Here is a 24,448-nt window from a genome sequence, read left to right as displayed (position 1 = left end):
AGTATTGCTGTTGAACGGCTTCCTCTGGCGAAACTGCTGGCTTAAAAGGTATTTAATTTTTTTTAATTTTGTGGATATAGACAGATCATCTTCTGAAAAGGTTGTACTAATTTACATTCACCAACATACATATGAGAATGCCCATTTCCCCATATCTTACTATTTTCAAATATATCTTTTGATATTTTTCTAATTAATTTATAGGATTCCTTTGCTAATGGGTATTACAATTTTGTCTGCTATATACTGCAAATTATTTTTTTGCATTCTGTTCTTTTTCTCTTAACTTTGTTTATGGCACACGTTTGTGTTTTTGAAACTTTTCATTACGGTTTACCTTGTACACAGTAAAAAAAAAAAAGTTTTAAAAATACAGCTTGATAAATTTTCATATATATATACCTGTGTAACCACCACCTCCCTTCCTTCAAGATATAGAACATTTCTGTATCTTGTTACCCCAAAAGTCTCCCTCATGCCTCCTCCTGGTCAGTAGCCTATCTGAAAGGTAGCACATATTGTGACCTCAAAAATAGCTTTTAAAAATAGAAGTTAGCCTGTGCCACACCATCCTGCCTAAATCTCTCAGATGGCTCCCCATTGCATTTAGGCAGCAACCCAAACTCTACCGGGGTCTGGAAGGCAGGCCGTACTCCAGAGGATGACGAATTTTCCATAAAGAGCCAAACAGTAAATCTTTTTGTCTTTCCAGACATGATCTCTGTCACAACCATTCACTTTTGCCATTGTATATGGAAAGCAGTCACAAGCAGTATGTAAATAAATGGGTCTGGCCATGTTGCAATAGAACTTCATTTACAAAAACAAGCAACAGGCAGGATTTGGCTTGTGGGCTGTATAGTTTGCTGACTCTTGCCCTACAGAATCCCTTACGCACCTCTCTAATCTCTAACCCCTCTCCTCCACCATTTTGTTCTAGCCACCAGCCTTCTTTTTGATCCTCAAACCTCCAGTCTTTTTCCTGCACCTGCTTTTTCCTCTTTCTGGAAAGTTTCTTCCCACCTTCCAGTTTCAACTCAGATAAAAACATATTAAAAGAGCCTTTTAAATAAATATTTCCTTCCCCATTTATTCTTATTACACCACCCTGCAAATGATCTTCCTAGAATCATAGCATTCTGAAATTATTTTCTTTAGCTGTTTTTCTTTCTCCCCGTACATTTTTATAAGATCCACGACTCTTTTTTTTTTTTTTTTTTTCATTTCTGTGGGCCGTATCTTATAGCTAGAACAATGTCTGCCAAATAGTAGGCATTCAGTATTTGTTGAATAAAAGAATGAATGAAATAAATTGATGGTTTTACTAATGTTGAGCCACTTTTGATTTCCCACTTGGTCATGATTATTTTTACATCTGCTTATTTAAGTGAATTTGGTCTATAGGTTTTGTTTTTGTTTTTTGCAGGGAGAGTACTTTTTCAATGCAATTTTTATATGGAGTTAATATTAGCCTAGTAGAATGAGTTGGAAAGCTTGCCCGTCTTTCTGTGCTTACAGAAATTGTATGTTCCTTAAAGGTTTAGTAAAATTCCTCTCTAAAACTATCTGAACTTGTTGTCTTGGGCCAGGATTGGGGGTTGTGGGGGGGATGCCTCTTTTTCAATTTCTTTTAGATAAAATGATTAAACCAATAATGGTTTTTCAAGAGCCCATTTTTAAGAGTTGGTAATTCACTAGGAAATCTCATTTCACCTAGATCTGAAAGTTGTACGTAGTAATCTATGTTTTTTGACCTATCTTGTCAATTACGACTCTTTTCACAAATCTCATGTTTGTGTGTTCACCTTTTCTTATGGTGAGCCTTGCCAGAAGTTTATCAGTCTTATTGTTGGTATTTCTTTTAAGACACTTGGTTTTACTAATAACAAAATTTATAGTGAGGAGATGTTTTCTACTTAATTTCTGCTATCATCTTTAATTTCTTTTACATACTTCCTTTGTTCATATTTTTCTTGTACTACTTTCTTGAGTTAAATGCTTGGTTCATATATTTGCTTGTTTATTTCTTCCAAAAGCATTTAAAATTCTGAAATTTCCCATGGATATTGCTTAGGCTGCATCCCCCAGATTTGGAAGTATAGAGATTTTATTGTTACTTGTTATTTATATTTTCTTATTTTATCTTATTTTATTTTTGTATTTTTGAATTATTGAATTATTGTAGTCGTTTCTGAAATAATTACACTCCAGCCCAATGGTTTTTCTTTCTTGTTTTCCATCTTTCAAATCCATTTAAAAAATGACAAAACTGATTTAAACAATCATGTTGGAAACTAGATGTTGTGATAACTTAATGTGCATCAATTCATTTTGATTATATACTTTCATTACCTTCCTGTATTCTGTTTAGCCTTTTGGAGTCTAAATTTCACTGATATTTTCCAATTTTGGGGGTCTTCTCTGCAATTTCAAGTGATAGTTTTACAGAGACAGTAATATCTTTAAACCCCTCTCTTTTATTTTCTTGGCATGCAATTGGCATTTCTGTTTTTCTTTTTTCTTTTCTTTTCTTTTTTTTTGTTGTTGTTGTTTGTTTTTTGTTTTTGTTTTTGTTTTTTTGACAGTCTTATTGTGTTGCCCAGGCTGGATCACTGGCGTGATCTCGGCTCACTGCAACCTTCGCCTCCCGGGTTCTCCAGCAGCGTCTCTCCTGCTTCAGCCACCTGAGTAGCTGGGACTACAGGCACACACCACCACACCTGGCTAATTTTTGTATTTTCAGTAGAAACGGGGGTTTCACCATGCTGGCCAGGCTGGTCTCGAACTCCTGACCTCAGCTGATCCACCCACCTCAGCTTTCCAAAGTGCTGGGATTACAGCCGTGAGCAACTGTGCCCGGCTCTTTTTTGCTTCTTTAATCTCTGAAAGTTCAGAAAAAGCTTGTTTATTAGGTTTAAAGTTTATTATTATACCAGGTTTTTAAAAATGTAATTCACGTATTCCATATCCTTATTTTTAATCTACTTTATTTGCCTGTTTCATATATATATGGTACATGTATTAATGTTTTAACAAAATTATTTAAACTTACATCTCTGTTTCAGTCTCCAGAATTATTCAAAATATATAATATACCCCTACTAAATAAGAGAAGATATTTAGAACTCCACTTGATCACGGCACAGTTGTCTTTGTACATGCTTCTAAATAAGTATTGTATTTAGGATTTTTGCCATCATAACTGATTTTTGGTTTATAGTTTTCTTTCTTGTACTATTTCTGTTGGAATTTTTCAGGATTATTCTAAGTTTATAAAGTGAAGTGGTACAATTTCTATATTTTATTAGGCTCTGGGACAATTTATAGCTCAAGGAAAGAGCTGTTCTTTGAAATTTGTTAGAATTTTCTTGTAAAACCATGTGAACCTACTGCCGGTTTTGGAAGCCATCATTCATAAACTTTTTTCGTTTTATTCCATGGGTAAAGACCTAGTTTGGTTTTCTTTTATTTCTTATGGCAATAGTGGTAATTCATATTTTTCTAAGAAATTATCCATTTCACTGATATTTTCAAATTTATTGATATAAAATCATACATAGTAATCTTTTAACAATTTTTCTTTGTGTGTATAGTTGTTTACATTCTGAGCATTACATTTTTGTTTTCTTTTTCATGATTAGACTTGCCAAAGATTTACATTTTCATTAATTTTTCTAGAGAATTGAATTTACCCGGCTAGTTTTATTTTTTATTGTGGTATAGTGTTTTCCGATTCATTATTTTTAGCTTTAATTTTTATTCCTTCTGCATTCCTTAGATTTATTCTTCTGCTATGATTTTTACAGTATGGTCCAGGGACCTCTAGTGGTGCCCCAAGACATTTTCAGAGGATTCATGAGGTCAAAGCTATTTTCACAATACTAAGGCTTTACTTACCTTTTTTCACTCTTATGCTCTCGCAAGTTGTACAGTGTAGTTTTCCAGAGGCTAAATGACATGTGACATAAAAGCAAACTGAATATCAAAGAAGATATGAATATCCACCTGTCATTTATTAAGCTAGATTCTAACAAGATTTGCAGAAATGCAAAACAATGCCACACTTCTCACTACATTATTTTTTGGTTTTGGAAAATACAGTCATTTTTCAAAAAAATATGTTATTTGTAATTATACATATTAGTTTATTGTTATTTTTAATGAATTGATCATTTAAAAATTCTTAGTCTACTTTATAGTACAGTAAAAATCTCTTCAGGATGGGCACAGTGGCTCACGCCTGTAATCTCAGCACTTTGGGAGGCTGAGGTGGGCAGATCATTTGCGGTCAGGAGTTCGAGCTACTCAGGAGGCTGAGGCAGGAGAATCGCTTGAACCCGGGAGGTGGAGTTTGCAGTGAGCCGAGATCACACTCCAGCACTCCAGCCTGGGCAACAGAGTGAGACTGCATCTCAACAAAAGAAAAAAAATAGCTATTCAAGATCTTCAATATTTTTTAAGAATGTATAGGGATCCTGAGACCAAAACGTTTTGAGAATCACTGTTCTATTGCATATTGAATAACCAGTTTATTTTCATTATTTTTTGATAATGAACACATTTATTGCTATGAATTTACACAAATTCTTCATTGTCTGTAAACAGCCTCTAATTCTTTTATAGATTTGAGAGATAAAATGTGTATTCTATGAAGTTTTTGAGTTAAAAACCCAAACTGGGAAAAATGTTAACCAGAAAGATGTCTGATTACAGCTAACTCTCTGGACCTAATTATAACAGAAACAGAGGCTCTTAGAACTCTGGTTTTACGCAACTAGGTAGCTCTTGAATTTATTCCAGGCAGTAAAGGAGCTATATGTGCCTTCATTGATCAAGAGTATTCCACGTACATCCCAGACAATTCAAAACTGATCCGAGATTCATCTGACGTTAAAATGAAATCACTTAATTATATCAGATCAAATGTTAGGACCTGTGATCCTAGGATAGTAATCTATTGGGAGAATCTGGAAGGAAAATTACAGAGTATCCTAATACTAAAAATTGTGTGTGTGTTTTATGGTGTAGGCATAATTATATAATACCATTTAATCCCTTATTAAAAAGAAATTACAAGTGTGATTTTTGTGTCAAAAATGTTGACTAGGTAAAACATTATGTAAACAAAGCTAGACATGAAGGGAGCCTTAGCAAAAGAAATACTGGTACTAATGCAAATTCAGGTCTTAATAGTTGGGACTGTGGGCTGTGAGAGAGAAAAATGTGGAGACAATTGCAGATGGAACCTCTCTTAATCCAAGGAAGAATATATCAGTATGACAAATTAATTCTTTAAGATGATGAATAGCTTTTAAGCAGTTTTTGAACTTGCCAGCAAGCTTGCAGATAAAAACCTTTCTAAGTAAATTGTATGGCATATGAGAAGATAGTAAGTGCAATGTAGAAAAATAAAGTGGAATGGAGGATAAGTAAAACAGTCAGTTTTTAATAGGATGGTTAGGGATAGTATCACTGAGAAGGTGATATTTGAGCAAAGCTTGAAGAGAGGAGGGAGAAAGACACTTGGATATCTAAAGGGAAGACAGCAATTGCAAAGGTTCTGATACAGGACCATGTCTGTCATGTTTGGGGGAGATAGCAGTGAGCTCAGCTGCCTGGGCTCAGGTGATCCTCCCACTTCAGCCTCTTGAGTAGCTAGAGCTTTAGGCACATGTCACCATGCCCAGCAAATTTTTGTCTTTTTGGAGAGACATGGGGGATTTCACCATGTTGCTCAGGCTGGTCTCGAACTCCTGGGCTCAAGCAAGCTGCTGGTCTCGGCCTCCCGAAGTGCTGAGATTATAGGCATTAGCCACTGCACCTGGCCCATTTCTATATATTAAATATATAAGTGCTTAATAATGGGAAACATATTCCATGACACTGAGTTTTGTTTTTTGTTTGTTTGTTTGTTTTTTCACAAAATATCTTAAGAGAGGTGAGTTTAGATCCAGGTTTTCCAGGAGGTTATTAAATGGTTTGGTAAGATGGAGGGCATTCTAGGTGGAACAACTTGTTGGTTAATATAGGTGTTTACGTATGTTCCAGGCACATAGTAAGTCCTATATATATTTCAGCTGTTAATATTAGGGATCAAATTTAGTTTATGTGGGAGAGGTATATAGAGTTAGCTAGCAAGGTTTAGCTGGCAAGAAGGAGTCACTTTAGGTGTGATCAACTTATTATTTTTAACCATTAAAATAGATCTTTGAAGTTACCATTACATGTTAAACAGGATTTCTTTCCTCTTTTTTATATTTTAGATACCAAAATAATTTCCCTCTCTCACCTTGAAATGACCTGGACTAACAGAAGAAATTTTCCTGCATTGCTTGTGAGGATCTTACATAAATCAAAACTGCGATACTATGGAAAACCTGATAAAAAGATGATTGAACCATATCAGGTACAAGTAATAAGATATCATATGCTAATTTAAAGTTATAAATTATAACTTACACACCTAACTCCATAGTATGATAACCTGCTCATTTAAATAACATTTCGTAAGTTCAATGTAATAATTTTTAATTGTACATAAATGTATATTATAAAGTATTTTTCTGCATAGTTTATTGTGCAAAAAGAAATTATTTCTGTATTGGTGCCCTTTATTTCCCTGATCCAGGTGGTCTCCTTCCCACCTTTTTATTTTCCTTCAACCTTTTCTTCTCACCTATGCTTTCTGCACCAACATATAAACATACTCTAGTCTCCCATTTAAAAAAGAAAAGAAAATAGTCTCCCTTGGCCTTATGACTCTTCTATTCCCTATCTTTCTCTTCAGGTAAGCTTCTTGAAGAAGTAGTCTACACTAGATGTTTTTACTGTCTCGCCTCCCATTTCTCAACACAATTATCTTGGCTTTTTTCCCTATGATATCAAGAACTATTTTAGATGTTTCATTTAACTTTTATTATAAAAGTTATACATGCTTATTGTAGGGAATTTGGAAAATGTAGAAAGCTGTTTGAAGATCTTACCATTCAGAGAGAGCCACTGTTAACATGATGTGTTTTGTTCCCTTTCTTGTGTGTGTGTAAATCACATATATACACATATATAAGCATATCATACATATACATACACATATCTATTATATTCTATTTAATCATATATATCACATGTATGTGCATATGTATATATGTTATATATTTCATGTGACTGTCATATATCACATTAAATTATCTTACAAAATGGGTACCGTATTGTGCATACAATTTTGTATTATTTAACATTTTCTGAAATATTTTCTCATATCACTAAAAATTCTTCATTCATAATATTTTACAGTTATATATTTTTAGCACATTATATCATAAATTATTCAGCAATTCCCCGATAGTTTTTTGCCTTCTCATTGTTGCAATACTTTCCTCCCTTGTTTGTTGCCTTCCTACCTCCTTGTGTCTCCATCATTTCGTCCTTGCTTGCCTCTCCAGTCTCATCTCTTCCTGAGCTCTCTATGCCTCATACTAACGAAATTGCCCTACCTGGAATTTTCTAATGGTAGCCAATTGTTTTCTACCTTTCATGCCTCTGCTTATGTTGTTTCTTCTGCCTAGAATCCTCTTCCTCTCAATTCTCATCAGATTGGCAAAGCCATCTTTAAGATTCAGTTCAGTGCTTACCTCTGATTTAAGGCTTTCTATGTATACCCATATGCCTAGTCACTGGGAGAATCAACTACATGCTACTTAGGACCCCACTATATGCCCTTACATAGGTCTATCAGAGCATGCATAACCCAGTTACACATACCTGTTTGCTAATCTTACTCTACTGTGAGCTCCCTGACTGTAGGGAAGAAGTATCTAATAGTGCTTAAGAGTGCATGCCCTGTAGTCATATGAACTGAATTCAAGTTTCAGCTCTGTTTACCACTTCTTAACTTTATGATGTAGGGAAAATTATTTATCCTTTTAAAGCCTCAGTTTACTCATCTGTAAAATAGGGATACTAATTGTACTTACCTTACAGGGTTGATGTGAGGATTGAATTAGTTAATATAAGTAAAGGATTTACCTATGTTCCAGGCACATAGAAAGTCCTATATATATATTTTAGCTATTATTATTAGGGACAGTGTTTGATTCATCTCTTCATTCCAGGGCCTAACATAATGTCTGGAATATGGATTCAGTAAATGTTTAATGAATAAAGGAATGAATCACCCAAAATGTATACTCATCATTTAGAGAAAGGGTCTGAGAATATAACATCATTATTTAAGAAGAAATTAAGAATTAGAAAACACTTTACAGACTGCCTTTTAGGCAGAACTGAAGTTGTCTGTCACTGTATTTTAATACTGAGAAATACTCCATCAAATACTTTCTACCTCAATAGATTTCTCTATTTTAACTATACTCAGAGTCAGCAAGAATGCATACTTGTTTTAACATTCCCCCTTCTGCTAGCATAATTTCTCAAGTAGTATCTCAGAAATGATTTCCATGTCTTATGTTCCAGTCTCAGATATTGCTATAAATAAATTAATGTAACCAGGGCATTGATGGCATCGTGCCCACTCAATTATATGTCTATCTAAAGTTCTCAAATATGAATATCAAGGCCGTCCAACAGTTCAGATAATCAAGAATGATGTCAAAATTTTCATGTAAAACTTCTAATATGTGATTTGTCTCATTCATTTGTCAAATGTATTGTGGGATCACTCTGTGTAAGGCACCATGCTAAATATTATGGAAGAATCAAATATAAATAAGGTTTGGCCTGTGCCCTCAGAGTTTACAGTCTCACAGTAAGTTAGTAGTACATTTAGTACTTCCATGGGTCTGGTGGCACTCTCTTTAGATTATCAATATTAACAGAATTGACAGCTGAATCATTATTAATAAATAATTAAAATTTAAATGTTTTTTATCACTCTAAATGATCACAAATAATGTGTTACGTATTATCTGTATAGATAAAAGTGACAAATATGTATGTGCTTTAATCATTTTCTTTCTAGACCTTTTTGGAAGTTGCTGACAGTTCAGGCACAGTGTCAGTGATTATGTGGAATGCCCTGTGTCCTGAGTGGTATAAAAGTTTGCGGGTTGGTTTAGTTCTTCTGCTTCAAGACTATTCTGTTAAAAAGAGTTATCCATTCAGAATACAGCCTGTCCCCGTGGATCCGCAGATCAAACTAATTTCTACAATGGGTTAAGTATTCAATGAATTTGTTGTCTTATCACTGTTTTGTTTATATAAATTGGCAACGTACTGTATTAGGAAAAAAGATCATAAAAATTACGGAAGCTGTTAGAACCTATGAAACCTTTACATTTCTTTGTCCATAAAATTTTCAAGCAGTCACATAACCTAATAAATATACCTATTTATTATTTCATTTATTAAGAGAAATTACCTGAGATATTTATTGTTGATTGAAGAATGAGCTCCACTTGGGTTGTACTTATTTTGTTTTATTTTAATTTTGGTCATAAAATATTAAGTTAATGTTGAATATATTTTGTAGTTACTAGTAGGTGCTATCTAAAAAGGACTTCTGTTAACTTTTTGAAATAATTTCAGACTTACATAGCAGTTGAAAGAATGGTATAGAGAACTCCCATATACCCTTTATCCATATTCAACAATTACCAACATTTACCTTTGCCTTATCATTATATATCTCTTTTCATACATATACATATCTTTACACACACACACACATACACATGTATGTATGTATACATATTCCTTGTGATCCAGTAAGAGAAAGTGGCAGCCATCATACATATCCCTTTAAGCCTAAACACTTCACTAGTATTTCAGCGTGTATTTTCTAATAACAAGTGCATTCTATTACATAATCTAAGTACAATTACCAAAATCAAGAAATTTAAAATTGATACAATACTAATATCTAACCTATAGTCAGTATTCAAATTTTGCCAATTGCTGCAATCTTGAAAGGGCTTTTCCTAACTAGTATTGATATATTGACATCACAAATATTTTTGGACCATTAAAATTAATGTATTAAATAATTGTTTTTAGATATGACTGTGATTTTTTCACTTTCATTTGTAAGAATTGTAGATTAAATATTGTTTTTGGTTTATAATACCTTTATTCTGAACCTGAATTTCTGTGTATTCTAAATTCCCCAGCTAATCCATTAAGCTTAATTACTTAGAGAATATTCAGGTAAAGGCAGCAGTTGTTCATTGTTTTCTTAAACTTGTGTTTTTTGCAAAAACCTTATATGATTATTTATTAAAATCTTAAGCATCTTGCAGACATTGGTCAGATCTTGTTAGATGAAGAAGTTATTACCTAGGTAGTCTGGTACACATAGTCTATTACCTCATTAATTTTTGCTATAGAAAGGTGAGGAACTAAACTGAGAGAGATATTGTGACTTACTAAGAAAACACAGTAAAAGTTGGCAAGAGGACGCTGATTTACAGCATGCTACCTCTGCTATATAGAATTATAGGACCAGATTTTCATAATGGAAACTCTCTAAGGTATGAGAAACTATGCTTTCAAGTAAGTGATTGCAGATACAGAAATTATTTTTTTAATGATAGCCTTGGTGATAATATATTTAAAATGTACCTTTTGGTCTTTAAAACAGTTTTACTTCTTATTAATGTTAGCAGCAGTCTCTATTTTCTCCCTTATATTTTTGATAAGTAACAGGACTTTTGCCCTCTTTTTTTAGGAAGCAATAGACTATTTCTGTAAGGCGCCAAGTAGTGAATATTTTAGGCTTTGCAGGCCATATGGTCTCTGTTTCAGCTTCTCAGCTCTGCCTTTGTAGACTGAAGGCAGCCATATGTATGTAAAGGAATGGATATGGCAATATTCCAATAAATATTTATTTACAAAAGCTTCCAGCCATCTGCAGCCTGTAGTTTGCCTAGCCTACATGTATAAGTAGATTACAACTCTGGCTGTATATTGGAATCGCTTGGGGAGCTTTAAAGAGCCACTGGTCCCCATCCTCAGAGATTCTGATTTAATTACTCTGAGAATGGGACCATGGCATTGCTCTGGGTTTAAATCTCCTCAGCTGATCCCAAAGGTACAGTCAAGGTTGGGAACTACGGCTTTATGATCTTTAAAAATTACCTGCATGAAACTAACTAATGATCTTTTTATCCTAGCATTTTCCTTATTTTTAATTGACAAATAATGATTAAATATATTTAGGGGGTGTAGTGTGATGTTTTGATCTGTGTATATACATTGTAGAAAGACTCAATCAACATATCCATCACCTTACCAAATTATCACTGTTTTGTGGTGAGAACATTAAAAATCTATTAGCAATTTTGAAATATATAATACATTATTATTAACTGTAGTCACTATCCAATGCGATAGATCCCTAAGACATTCCTGCAGTCTGACTGAAATTTTGTACCCTGTGATCAACATCTCGCTTTTCTCTATCCCTCCCCACTCGCTCCCCAGCGTCTGGTAACCATCTTTCTACTCTCTGTTTCTATGAGATTGACTTTTTTAGATTCTTGGAGAACATTATGCTAATTGAAATAAGCCAGGCATAGGCTGGGCGCAGTGGCTCACGCCTATAATCCCAGAACTTTGGGAGGTCGAGGCGGGCAGATCACAAGGTCAGGAGATCGAGACCATCCTGGCTAACATGGTGAAACCCCATCTCTACAAAAAATACAAAAAATAAGCCAGGCATGGTGGCGGGTGCCTGTAGTCCCAGCTAATCAGGAGGCTGAGGCAGGAGAATGGCATGAACTCAGGAGGCGGAGTTTGCAGTGAGCCAAGATCGCGCCACTGCACTCTAGCCTGGGCGACAGAGCAAAACTCTGTCTCAAAAAAAACAAAAAAACAAAAAAACAAAAAAAAAGCCAGGCACAGAAAGACAAATACTATAAGATCTAACTGATAAGTGGAATCCGCAAAGCTGATCCCATAGAAACAGAGTAGAAAGGTGACTATCTTGTTTATTGTTTTTTTGTTTGTTTGTTTGTTTGTTTGTTTGTTTTGAGACAGAGTCTCACTTTGTCACCCAGGCTGGAGTGCAGTGGCACAATCTCGGCTCACTGCAACCTCCACCTCCTGAGTTCCAGAGATTCTCCTGCTGAGGCCTCTCAGGTAGCTGGGATTACAGGCATACACCATCAAGCCCAGCTAGTTTTTGTATTTTTGGTAGAGATGGGGTTTCACCATGTTGGCCAGACTGGACTTGAACTCCTGACCTCAAGTAATCTACCTGCCTCGGCCTCTGAAAATGCTAGGATTACACGTGTGAGCCACCGCGCCTGGCCGGGAGGTGATTAATTATCTTTTAAAGAGAAAAAAAAAAAGCAGTTCTGTAAATCATGTTAGGCACAGAAGAAGCAAAAGTAAGTAATATACAGTTCTACCCTTAAAAATTAGTCTAATGGGGTGATAACTATGTAAGATAAACAAATTATAGTAAAATGAAAGACTAATGACATAAATGACATTAAAAATGTAATAGACAAAAAGGATAAGGAAATGAATAAAAATGTAATTGAAGAAAGAATGGACAGTAAAGTAGAAGAATGTGTTGCATGGGAAAAGTGTTAAGCAGAGGTTAGGAAAAATACCAGTGTAGTTTAAATGTTCTGAGCATTATAAATGAGAAACAGTATATAGTGGGAGGAGAGTTGGTCAGTAAAGGTGGTACCGTCACTGCCTTCTAGGTGTTCATGTTGGAAGAAAACTACTGGGATCATTTATCTTGGTTTATTTTTCATATTTCCCACACATAGTTCCAAGTTAGAACAACTAAGATGTGATTTTTTTTTTTTTTTTTTTTTTTTTTTTTTTTTTTTTTTTTTGAGACAGAGTCTCGCTATGTCACCCAGGCTGGAGTGCCACGGCACAATCTCGGCTCACTGCAACCTCCACCTCCTGGGTTCAAGTGATTCTCCTGCCCAAGTAGCTGGGATTACAGGCGCCCACCACCATGCCAGGCTAATTTTTGTATTTTTAGTAAAGACAGGGTTTTGCCATATTGGTCGGACAGGTCTTGAACTCCTGACCTCAAGTGGTGCACCTGCCTCGGTCTCCCAAAGTGCTGGTAATATAGGCATAAGCCACTGCACCTGGCCAATGTAATTTTTTTAAAAGACTGAATAAATGGAAATCTATAAAGATAGAAATTCTATTGCAAAACAAAGAATGTATTATTTGCTGGATGTGTATAGCTTTGTATATTGACATTTTGTGTATTATTCTGTGTACCTTTTACAAAATAGTATGTAGCTGGCATACACAAATAATACACCCTTTAAAATCTTGAAACTTTCAGACTGTATTACACAATGCATATTGATTGGATGATAGCAACAAGCATTTTTTATTTTGGCGGGCAGGGGCTATTTCTTTAATTAGGAACCCTAGCATTTTAGAGCTGGAAGGGACCTTGAATATAATTAAGTGATACTATGACAATGAAAGTACTTTGGAATATGCAAACTATGATGCAAGGTAATATTATGTAATACAAACTTTGCTTGCTTATATATGAATAGACTGAAACTCATAAAGGTAAAGTGAATATTTCCTTTCACATGACTAGTAATAGGCAGAAATAGAAATCAAATATATTTATCCTGGTTTAAGCTTTGTTTGCTACACAGAAAGTTCTTAGAAAAATGTAACTAACCAAGAAGAGAAAAGCCCAAATAGCTTTATAACTATTAAAGGAATTGAATCAGAGGTTTAAAATTTTCCCACAAAGAAAATATCAGGCACACATCATATTATAGAGAAATTCTACCAAACATTTAGGGAATATATCATTCTAAACATATTCCAGAGACTAGACTAGAAAGTATATTCTCAAACTCATTTTTTGCTGCCAATATAACCGTGATAATCAAAACCAAACAAAAATAGTATGAAGGAGAAAAATTATATGCCAACTTCAGCCACTAACATATAAACATATATAGAGATATTCTGAATGGAATATTGGCAAACTGCATCATGTGTTAAAAAAATTAAGTTCACATACTGTGATAGGTTGCATTTTCCCTCAGCAATGCAAAATTGGTTTTACATATAAAAATCTGTGTCACCTACCATTTTTACAAATTAGATAATGAGCATTGTAATAGATATACAAAAAACTTTTGTTAACATTTTACAACCATTCATTAATTCAAAAAAGAAAATAGCAAGAGAAGCAACCTTCCTTAAACTAAGTAAGGGGGCTAAGCATGGTGGCTCATGCCTGTAATTCCAACACTTTGGGAGGCCAAGGCAGGAAGATCACTTGAAGCCAGGAGTTTGAGACCAACCTGTGCAACATAGTGAGACCCTGTCTCTACAAATAAAAATAAAAAATTAGCCGGATGTGGTGGCATGCACCTGTAGTCCTAGCTACTCAGGAGGCTGAGGAGAGAGGATTGCTTGAGCCCAGGATTGAGGCTTCAATGAGCCATGATTGCACCACTGCATTCCAGCCTGGGTGACAGAGCAATACTATCTTAAAAAAAAAAAAAAAAAAAAAAAAAAAAAAAAAAAAAAAAAAAAAAACCTAATAATGGGTATTTACAAAATCAAAACCAAACCAAACGGCAAACACAATTCTTAATGGGGAAAAGTTAGATACATTCCTTTATAAAATGGGGGAAATGGATGTCTCCTATTATTACTATTTCTATTTAATGTTGTACTGGCTGTCCTAGCCAGTGTGAGAAGACAAAATGAATTAAAGGTATAAAGGTTTTAAAGAAAAACACAAGATTCTTATTACTCACAAATTAAATTTTCTACAGAGAAAACCAAAGTAACACAAAGTATTAAAAATAATAGGATTTATTATCCTTACCAAACTAATGCAGGAACAGAAAACCAAATTCCACATGTTCTCACTTACAAGTGGGAGCTAAATGATGAGAACACAAAGAGGGGAACAGCACACACTGTGGCCTACTTGAAAGTGGAGGGTGGGAGGAGGGAGAGGATCAGAAAAAATAACTATCGAGTAGTAGGCTTAGTACCTGGGTGACAAAATAATCTGTACACCAAACCCCTGCGACATGAGTTTAACTATATAATAAACCTGCACATATGCCCCTGAACCTAAAATAATAATTTTTAAAAATAATAAAATATTGGCAAAGCTACAAAAGAAGTCAACTGATTTTGTATACTCCAATAATAAAGAGTTAGAAATTGTAATTTGAAAACATCATTGACATTGTCAACAATAACTATAAGATGTCTAGAAATAAATATAAGAGAAGATGTGTAAGACCTGTGTGAAGATGATTATGACACATTATTGGAAGACATTAAGAAAGCCTTAAATAAATAAGTAGAGATAAATAAACTGGGTAAAGATTGTATTTGCCACTACATAATCAATGAAGAATTAATATCCAACATATAAACAACTCTTGCAAATAAATTTTTAAAAGACAATTCAACAATTCAGTAGAACAATGGGCAAAAGACCAAGGCATTTCACAGAAGAGAATGCATATATGAACCGTAAGTACATGAAATGTTGTTCAATATGATTAGTAATAAGGGAAGTACAAAATAGGATCACAACAAATTGTCACATCACTAGATTGACCAAAAGTACTAAATTTGACCATGTGCAGTGGCTCACACCTGAAACCCAAGTGCTCTGGGAGACTGATTCTGGAGGATGCCTTGAGGCCAGGAGTTCAAGATCAGCCTGGGCAACATAATGAGACCCCCCTGCATCTCTACCAAAAATTTAAAAAAAAATTAGCTGGACGTGATGATTCTAGCTATTCAGGAGGCTAAGGCAGGAGGATTGCTTGAGCCCAGGAGTTCAAGGCTGCAGTGAGCCATGATTGTATGATTGTGCCACTACACTCCAGCCTGGGCAACAGAGTAAGACCCTGTCAAAAAAAAAAAGAAAGAAAGAAAAAAGGAAAGAAAGAAAGGAAAGCAAGAAAGCAAGAAAGCAAGAAAAAAGAAAGAAAGAAAGAAAGAAAGAAAGAAAGAAGAAGAAAGAAAAGAAAGAAAGAAAGAAAACCCTCCCTCCCTCCCCTCCCTCCCTTCCCCTCCCTCCCTCCCCTTTTCATTTTCCCTTCTTCTCTCTTCTTTTCTTCTTTCTTTCTTCCTCTTTCCGTTCCTTTCTTTCCGTCCCTTCCTTCCCTTCCTTCCTTCCTTCCCTTCCTTCCTCGTAGCCTTGTTCTTTCTTCTTTCCTTTCTTTCTTTCTTCTTTCTTTCTTTCTTGTCTTTCTTTCCTTCCTCCTTCCCTTTCCTTCTCTCTCCCTCCCTCTCTCTCTCCTTCCCTTCCCCTTCTCTCTCCTTCCTGTCCCATCCTTCCTGGCTTTCTTTTCTTCTGTCCTGCCTTCTCCTTCCTTCCCCGTCCCTCCTCCCCATCTCCCTCTCCTTCTTCCTTCTCTCTCCCCCTCTCCCTCCCCGCCTCCCCCCCCTCCGCCCCTCCTCCCCCTGACCCAGCACTCCCGCCAACACAAGCCAAAGATCACTAATAATAAAGACCTACACACCAGGTTTGCTGAGGATGTGTATCAATGGGAATTTTCACACATTGCTGGTAGAAACACAAATGGGCTTATTACTTAAAATGATTAGGGATTATGCTATAGAGCTGAACATTTACATATCATATAATCCAGCATTTCTACACCTACATATAATACCTTAGAAAAATACTTGCCTGTGTGCACAGGGAGGCATATACAAAAATTATTTAACAACCCTATGTATAATAGTAAAAACCTGGAAATAATCCAGATGTTCATTAACACAATAATGGATAAATAAATTTTAGTTACTAAATTGTAGTATATTAACACATTGGAACATTATTCAGCTGTGGAAATGACAAGAAAACTGCTATGAATTTTATTAATATAATGCTGAGTGAAAAAAGTAATCATAAAATACCAAATATGATTTCACTCATATAAAGTTCAAAAACAAAGCCAAATAGCATTTTGTCTGGGCAAAAACATGTAAGTGATAAAACTCTTTTTAAGTTAAAGAAATGATAGAACACAAAGTTCTCAAAGTGTGATTAAACTTTTTAAACTGTGGTGGAAATATAAGTGGATGTGATAATGGAGGTAGAAGAACATTGATAATAATCTAGTTCTTGAGTTTAGTGGTGAGTTCAAAATGTTCAGTCTACTATTTTGCTGTTTCATATATAGACATGTATATTCTTCGGTGTGTATTAAATAGCATATTAAAGTAATATATTTGTTTTTCAGAAATCTGCCTGAATCTTCGAGATCCCCCAACAAATATAATTATCATTCCAGAAAAGCAGGTGAAACCAGAATGGAGACTGCCAAAGTTAAATCACCGATTTACCACAAGGTAAAATAGTTTCTTGCAAAATGTCTTAAATATTAATCTTCAGTCTTGGTTACTGAAAAACAATGCATTATAATGTGCTCAAAATGTACCCAGAATTAGGCTATAGCAATTATGTAGATATACATTTTCAAAATAATAATTGTAGAATGCTTTTTCACTGTTTAAAAATAAAATATTAATTTAGTGATTTTACTTTTTTAGGTCAGAACTGGATGATATGCCAGAAAATTGCATCTGTGATGTTATTGGCCTTTTAGTCTTTGTAGGAAGGGTCCAGCGGTCAAAAAGGAAAGGTAAGCTTTTTTGAAATCATAAAGTTTTCAGTGTTTTTGTGTTCATATGTTATCAGTATCTTCTTTTCTTTTTTTTATACTTCTTCTATAGAAAACCGTGAAGACTTTTGGTCATATCGCTGGATTCACATTGCTGATGGTACTTCAGAGCAACCATTTATAGTGGAACTGTTTTCAACATCGCAGCCAGAAATCTTTGAAAACATTTACCCAAGTAAGCAATATTTAATATTTTTATTCTATGTTTGGAAGTAGGAGAATTAACTTTTAAAAAATAGAGTAAACTGACTTACAGAAGTAGCGTGACATTCAGTTGGCAAATTCAAGCAGTCTGACAGCATGTTTAAATCTTTTCTATATTAATATCGTATTTGGTATTATAGACATTAACCACCCGTTGATTGTCTATTCAGAATTAACTTGGGATTGAAACCAGTTTTTCAGAAAACAGGACCTCTTATCAATTCTCATTGTAAAAATTCCACACGTTAAAAAAGCCTTAAATTTCAGTGAGACTAAAACATAGGCAGTCAATTCCCTTTGTATACATTTGGAAATTGATTATGTAGACCCTGTTAAAGACATTGAAGACTTATATAGCATTAATTGGTAGATGATTGGTGGACTATGTAATTACATAATGACAATGGTAAGTATGATTCCGGTTGAATATTAAGTTAATATTAAGTTGGTGGTGTTATTTATACTGGCTGGTCAATATTTTACTTTGGCTTACTTTGGCATTGACTTTCTTCCCTGGATTCATTCAGATATAAAAGTATTTTTTCCACTAGTTTTATTTATTTGAAATTATTTTAGGTTTGTCCTATTACATATTACATGTAACAGTCCAGTCTTCAGATCTATTATGATAAGGAAAAAAGTATAATACTTTTCAATAGTTTCAGTGAATATTTCCTTATTTAAATTTAGAATATAAAGCTATTTTAGATAGGGTATGACATTTTATTATTTTCCAAATGATTGCATAAATAAACACTAATTGCTACCTGTGTTAAATGCTTGGCCAACATTGAAGAAATTCCCAATATTAACTACATATATATATATATATATATATATATATATATATATATAACACACACACACATATATATATATATATTTTTTTTTTTAATTTTTTGAGATGGAGTCTCACTCTGTCGCCCAGGCTAGAGTGCAGTGGCACGATCTTGGCTCACTACAACCTCCGCCTCCCAGGTTCAAATGGTTCTCTTGCCTCAGCCTCCTGAGTTCCTGGGACTGCTGGAGCACACTACCATGCCTGGCTAATTTTTATATTTTCAGTAGAGATGGGATTTCACCATGTTGGGCTGGTCTCAAACTCCACCTCAGATGATCTGCCCACCTCGGCCTCCCAAAGTGCTGGGATTACGGGCGTGAGCCACTGCACCTGGCCTACATCTATTATTATTACTACTTTTTTTAACCAGCAATAAGATAGACATTGTGGAACACCAAGACACCTAGGCATTGTATATAGGGCTGTTCTGTTGCCCCTTTATTCTCTATACAAAACAGTATTATACACCTCTGCTTTGTTAGATTTCACCCTAGGCTTGTGAGATTAAATTTGAAAAATATATCTGAATAGAACCAAACCTCACCCCAATTTATGGGGGATGAAACAGAAAGAGAGCTTTGGCCAAACCAAGGCATGGACTTCCAAGGTGATGGGCTATAAACTCTGATATAACTTCTTTTAGGGCATAAGTAATTGGCAGTGATGACTTCTGGTGATAATCCTATTGCCTCAATTTAGGTGGGTTTTATTGCCAGCTTCCTTTTTGTTTGTTTGTGACCACTTTAAACAACAAGCTAACAAGAATTTTGGATAAAGATTTCTCACAGAAACTTTGCCAAGCACACATATTCTATTTCTTGTGATAATGTGAAATGTATCCTTCTAAGAAACATATATACGGATCTTGGTGAGATTTATTCTAGTATAATAGTTGACAAGAGTCACAACTTATTTTTATCTTTTGACCAAGAGTGAAGGAAAAAATCATTAAATTAATGGTGAGTATTAGGGGGGCTTCAGGCCTATAAAGAAGAGCATGGCCAAGAGTCTTCTGGAATAATACCAAAATTCTTTGGTAGTATGACTGTTTTTTTCATAAGAAAAGTGAAGAACTAAGGGGAAGTAATATTGTGTGTTTACTGTGTACCAGATGCTTATAGATATTATCTCATTTTGTGCTCTCAGTTACCTTTTGAAGAGTTGATGTTGTTATAAATTTTCAGGTGAGAAAGCAAACATCCAGAGGGGTTAAGTAATTTCCTGGATTTTGTATAGCTAGAAAGCGTTAGATCTGACTCTCAGATTTTTAGTGGCCATGAATTTAGAATTAGAGGTTTCTTTATTTTTTTCTAAATTTATTTTATTGTTGTAAGAACACGTAACATGAGATCTACTGGCTTGACATATTTTAGAGGTTTCTTTAATATTCCTATATCAACACCTTTAGCCATTAATATTCATATGTTTGTAGTTTTTGAAATAAAGGAAAAATTAAGATAATTCTTAATATAAATTAAGATACTTCTTAGCATTTGAACAGATTTTCTTCCTTTTCATTGCTACAGAATAAAGAACTTAGTAAATATGAGATGTAGCAAATGAATTTACAGTTGTGTTCTGGAGAAATTTTTATTCTCACATGAGAACTTACTTTTGTGTGATTATAAGAATTTACGTTTATTTCTTCATTTCCTAGTTTGTAAAACCATAAGTGTTTTGACATATAATGTGTTAAAATGAAAAATAATGTTGGATTAATGAAACTATAATAATTAAATAGTCTGTTAGATAAAAACAATTGATAATTGTTGAAAGTAGTTGAAATCTGAAGATATTATACTCTCATTTTTAGATATTCTTTTTAGCCTATAATCATAGCAAGGTGAAAAGAAAATAAACAGATGATGTAAGCCCTGCCATTGGCCTTAAAATCTAATTAAGATAAATACATAAAAGATAAAAAACACTTGCATAAGCAAATATGAATCAATAATGTGTAAGCCCTATCTGGTGGAAGGAGTTAGAGTAATTCAGAGTTTAGTGTTAGATAGGGTTAATCACGGAGAAACTAAGCTTTTTTTTCTCTCTGTTAGAAATCGCTGTTCACACTCAGTTGTGTGCCCAGTTAAAATGACTTGCACTCTTTATCTGTGCAACAAACAAATGACTTTAGTTACTTGCAGCTGTTGTACTTTCTGAAAAAAAGGGGCTTCTCACAAAAAGCAGACTAGTGTTAAATCCTTGTTGTTCCTAGTGTGGTCCCAGGACTGGGAGCACTAATAATTGCCTAGGAGATGATTAGAAATACAGAATCTCAGGCCCCACCCTAGACCTACTGAATCTGAATTTGCATTTTAACAATGGTACCATGTGATTTCTTTGTGCATTAAAGTTTGAGAAGCATTGTGTTAGATCCTGATCTTGTTGTGTCCTATTTGAAATGGAAAAGCAATTTCATAAATATTTTTGTTTTCTAGTGGCATATTTTGTGTGTACACAGTTGAAAGTTGTCAGAAATGACAATCAAGTACCTAAACTGCTTTACCTCACCACGACAAATGAGAGTGGAGTGTTTATTACTGGTGAGTAATTTCTTTGTGTATATTATTAGAAATATATTTTCCCTTCCCTAGAATCCTTCAGTACATATTAACTTTTACATAATAACATTCAACTACAAGATAGTTTTATTTTGACTTCCTTTATTACTATAAGAGTGTTTTAGCAAAGAATTTTTGGCCTGTGAAATACATTGCTTATGGATTACTTACAAATGAGGCAATGATTTTGTGACTCAGTGGAAAATTGCATTTATATCCTTCAGTCAACTTTAATTCCCGCTTGGCATAGAATGTAGATAATCATAAATTGCTTGAGAGATTGAAGACCTGGTTAGGCCTGGTATCATAATATGGATTCTGTTAACAATATTTTAAAATTCTAAATGAAAACAAAAATGAGTGTCGATTTTCAGCCCCAAGATCTTATGTTTTATTTATATAACAAGAGAGGTCTCATTACTTGTCTGCAAGTATATTATTTTTTCCCTATTTCCTCCAATAATAGGATCAAAACATTAAAGAAAAACGTTTCCAAATGAGAGAGTGAGGAAATAGTGTGGAATGGGGTATTTACCAGATTGTTACCATGTTGGTAATTAAGAAATTTGTTAAAAGAAGAATCCTAGGAAAGGTGTAACATACATCTTTGTCAATGCATATCTCATTTTATAAATACTATCAGATGTGAATATGGCACTTTTAAGTATGCTCTAAGAACATAAATTTAAATGCTGAGCCATATTCATAGGACGTTTCATTCATACATGATGCCATAATTTCAGGTTAATTCATAGTTTAAAAATTGATTATTTCAGAAGATGTCAACAATTTGGATAGTTAGAAAAATTCAAATTGTTAGTTTTTCTTCTTCCTGTGATTTTTAGCATCCTATAGCTAGCTACAGTTTAGTCCACTTAAACTCGAATACACAGTGTGTCTGATTTCCTTACTAGGATTTATTTACTGTCTTTGGATAATTATATGCTACATAGCAAATAAGTGAACTTGACTGTTTTTTCTTGGTGATAAAAGAGGGATTGTTTTAATAGTAAACTGTTTTTACACAAAAATATTCATGCAGATTGTTACAGTGACATTTTTATTTCTCATTTTTTATGATTTACCCTTCCCGCGAGAAGGTCATAGAGGCCAGCCGTATACGTATGATGCCAAGGTAAAAAACTTTATTCAATGGATTAGAACAAAGTCCGATTCCGGGGAACAGAAGAATATGGTTATTGGTGGATATTACCCCTATCCACCAGTGCCAGAGACATTTTCCAAGTATAGTAGTTCTATTAAAGGTACTAATGTAATTGCCAGTCCTTCTAAATATGTTTACATTTTATACATATGGCTTATGCTATTTCAATTAGTCATCTTTATTCTTTTATTTTATGGGAGTGAACTAAAGTTTAACAACATTCACCGATAATAGCTTTGTCTTAATGCAGATCTAAAAATACATGTCACGTATTTTCTATATAGTTTTCCGTATATCTCGCATGGTAATCTAAAGATTAATATTTTGATTTTATCAGACTGGAAGAAAAGAGAAAACATAGAAGATAACCAACTGGAGATATAGGTTAAGTATTCCTAATCCAAAAGTCCGAAATCTGAAATGTTCTGAAACCTGAACCTTTTTGAGTACTGAAGTGACACTCAAAGAACTACTCATTGGAGCAGTTCAGATTTTGGAATTTTGCATTAGGGAAGCTGAATTGATAAGTATAATATAAATATTCCAAAATTTAAAAAAATCAAAAATCTGAAGTATTCTGGTCCTATATATCAGAGAAGGGATGATCAGCCTATAAATATCTTGATTTAATGTCATTGAGAACACATCTGACCTTGGTGTAGATCTCAATTACTATGATGTTCTACAGAAAGACTAAACATATCTAAAGGAGACACTGGGTAATTTGATATTCAGATACTGACAACTGTATTGTGCTACTGTGGAATGATATATATTGTGTTTAACAAAATTGAGTGCTACCTTTAAATATAAAATGATGCCAAAATAAATGAGATGCTGAATTTGGAATTGAAGTACTGATGAGAAGCCTACTATCAATATACTTTTTAGTAGAATTAATATATGACAGTTGAAAAGTTTAACACAAGCATGTTCTTTTTTAAAAAGCTATGAGATAATTTCACGATTTTGGAAAGAGAAACTTTAAAATGCCGACCTATCATCATCTAAATATTGGCATCCTCTTATACATCATAATGCTAGCAATATGTAATAGTGTTTGAAATAATTAAAATGTGTTTTTCTATGCAGTGACTAGACAACACTTTTTAGTTTGAAATATAATATGTAAATTGCACTTAATATGCAAAATTTATTTTGCAAATGAAGGATACAGAGTGGAAGCCTGTATTCAAATTTAACTGATAAAAGTATTTTGCCTATTTCACAAAATTATATAAAAGGATGCCAGATATAAACACAGTGTCTCACAGTTAAGTTAATGTAGTAAGTTTATAAGTTTGTGTTGTGAAATTACATTGCAAATCTAATTCTTATTTTTATCATTTCAGTTCTTTAAAACTTACAATTTTCTTGGACTTACTCTTTTGCAGTTGAGTCGCTCTTGACAGCTATAAGTGAAGTCAGGAAGGAGATTGAAGACTTGCAGTATAGGGAACAAAAGCGCATTGCAATTCAGGGGATAATTACTGCTATAAAGTATATCCCCCATAGCAGTGCGACTGAAAGTGCCTCAGCATCAGAAACACTTCGGGTATGGTGCCAGAGAATTAATAGTATTTCTCTGAAAGCACTGTGATCATGATTGCAATTGGTACCTTTTACATTTTATTCAGAACTCACGTGTACTGACTCTTAATAATGTAAGCCTAAGAGAAAACATTAGGTTGGTGCAAAAGGATTTGTGGGTTTTGCCTATAAAATAATGGCAAAAACCACAATTCCTTTTGCACCAACCTAATATTTTTAGTTTTTTGTTTGTTTCCTTTTTGTGTCATTTATTTGGGGGCAGATTAGGCCAGTAATGATTACAGACTCTGACATTTCCCAAGGCCCTCAAAACTTGGTATCCTGTTTTTGCATTCTGTGTAATTTGAGGCTATCGTGGGTGTTTTAATTTTCTAGGTGATATCTATGACTATATTAATTTCCTACCTTTTGTCCAGGCCAGTACTACAGGAAAGCTTTCATGGGAAGTTTTCTCTATATCTGGCGTAGTAGTCTTACCCAGGTTCTA

The 24,448-nt window shown here is 34.1% G+C and overlaps 1 protein-coding gene across 2 annotated transcripts in view; it reads left to right on the top strand.

Moving 5' to 3' along the window:
* The window catches only part of RADX (RPA1 related single stranded DNA binding protein, X-linked), a 72,613-nt gene that overhangs the window by 2,591 nt on the left and 45,574 nt on the right, over positions 1–24,448 (top strand). Inside the window, exons 2-9 of one of the 2 annotated variants that reach the window (XM_030939786.1) lie at positions 6,264–6,406; positions 8,978–9,170; positions 17,199–17,307; positions 17,509–17,600; positions 17,692–17,814; positions 21,123–21,227; positions 22,346–22,510; positions 23,805–23,965. In XM_030939786.1, the coding sequence (XP_030795646.1) occupies positions 6,264–6,406; positions 8,978–9,170; positions 17,199–17,307; positions 17,509–17,600; positions 17,692–17,814; positions 21,123–21,227; positions 22,346–22,510; positions 23,805–23,965 (1,091 nt within the window). The remainder of the gene's footprint in view (positions 1–6,263; positions 6,407–8,977; positions 9,171–17,198; positions 17,308–17,508; positions 17,601–17,691; positions 17,815–21,122; positions 21,228–22,345; positions 22,511–23,804; positions 23,966–24,448) is intronic. The other variant, XM_030939787.1, reaches the window with a different exon arrangement.

This window comes from Rhinopithecus roxellana, chromosome 10, assembly GCF_007565055.1.
Source record: "Rhinopithecus roxellana isolate Shanxi Qingling chromosome 10, ASM756505v1, whole genome shotgun sequence".
NCBI classification, from domain to species: Eukaryota; Metazoa; Chordata; class Mammalia; order Primates; family Cercopithecidae; genus Rhinopithecus; species Rhinopithecus roxellana.
Note: the sequence above shows the minus strand (reverse complement) of the source record. Positions and strands in the feature narration are given on the sequence as shown.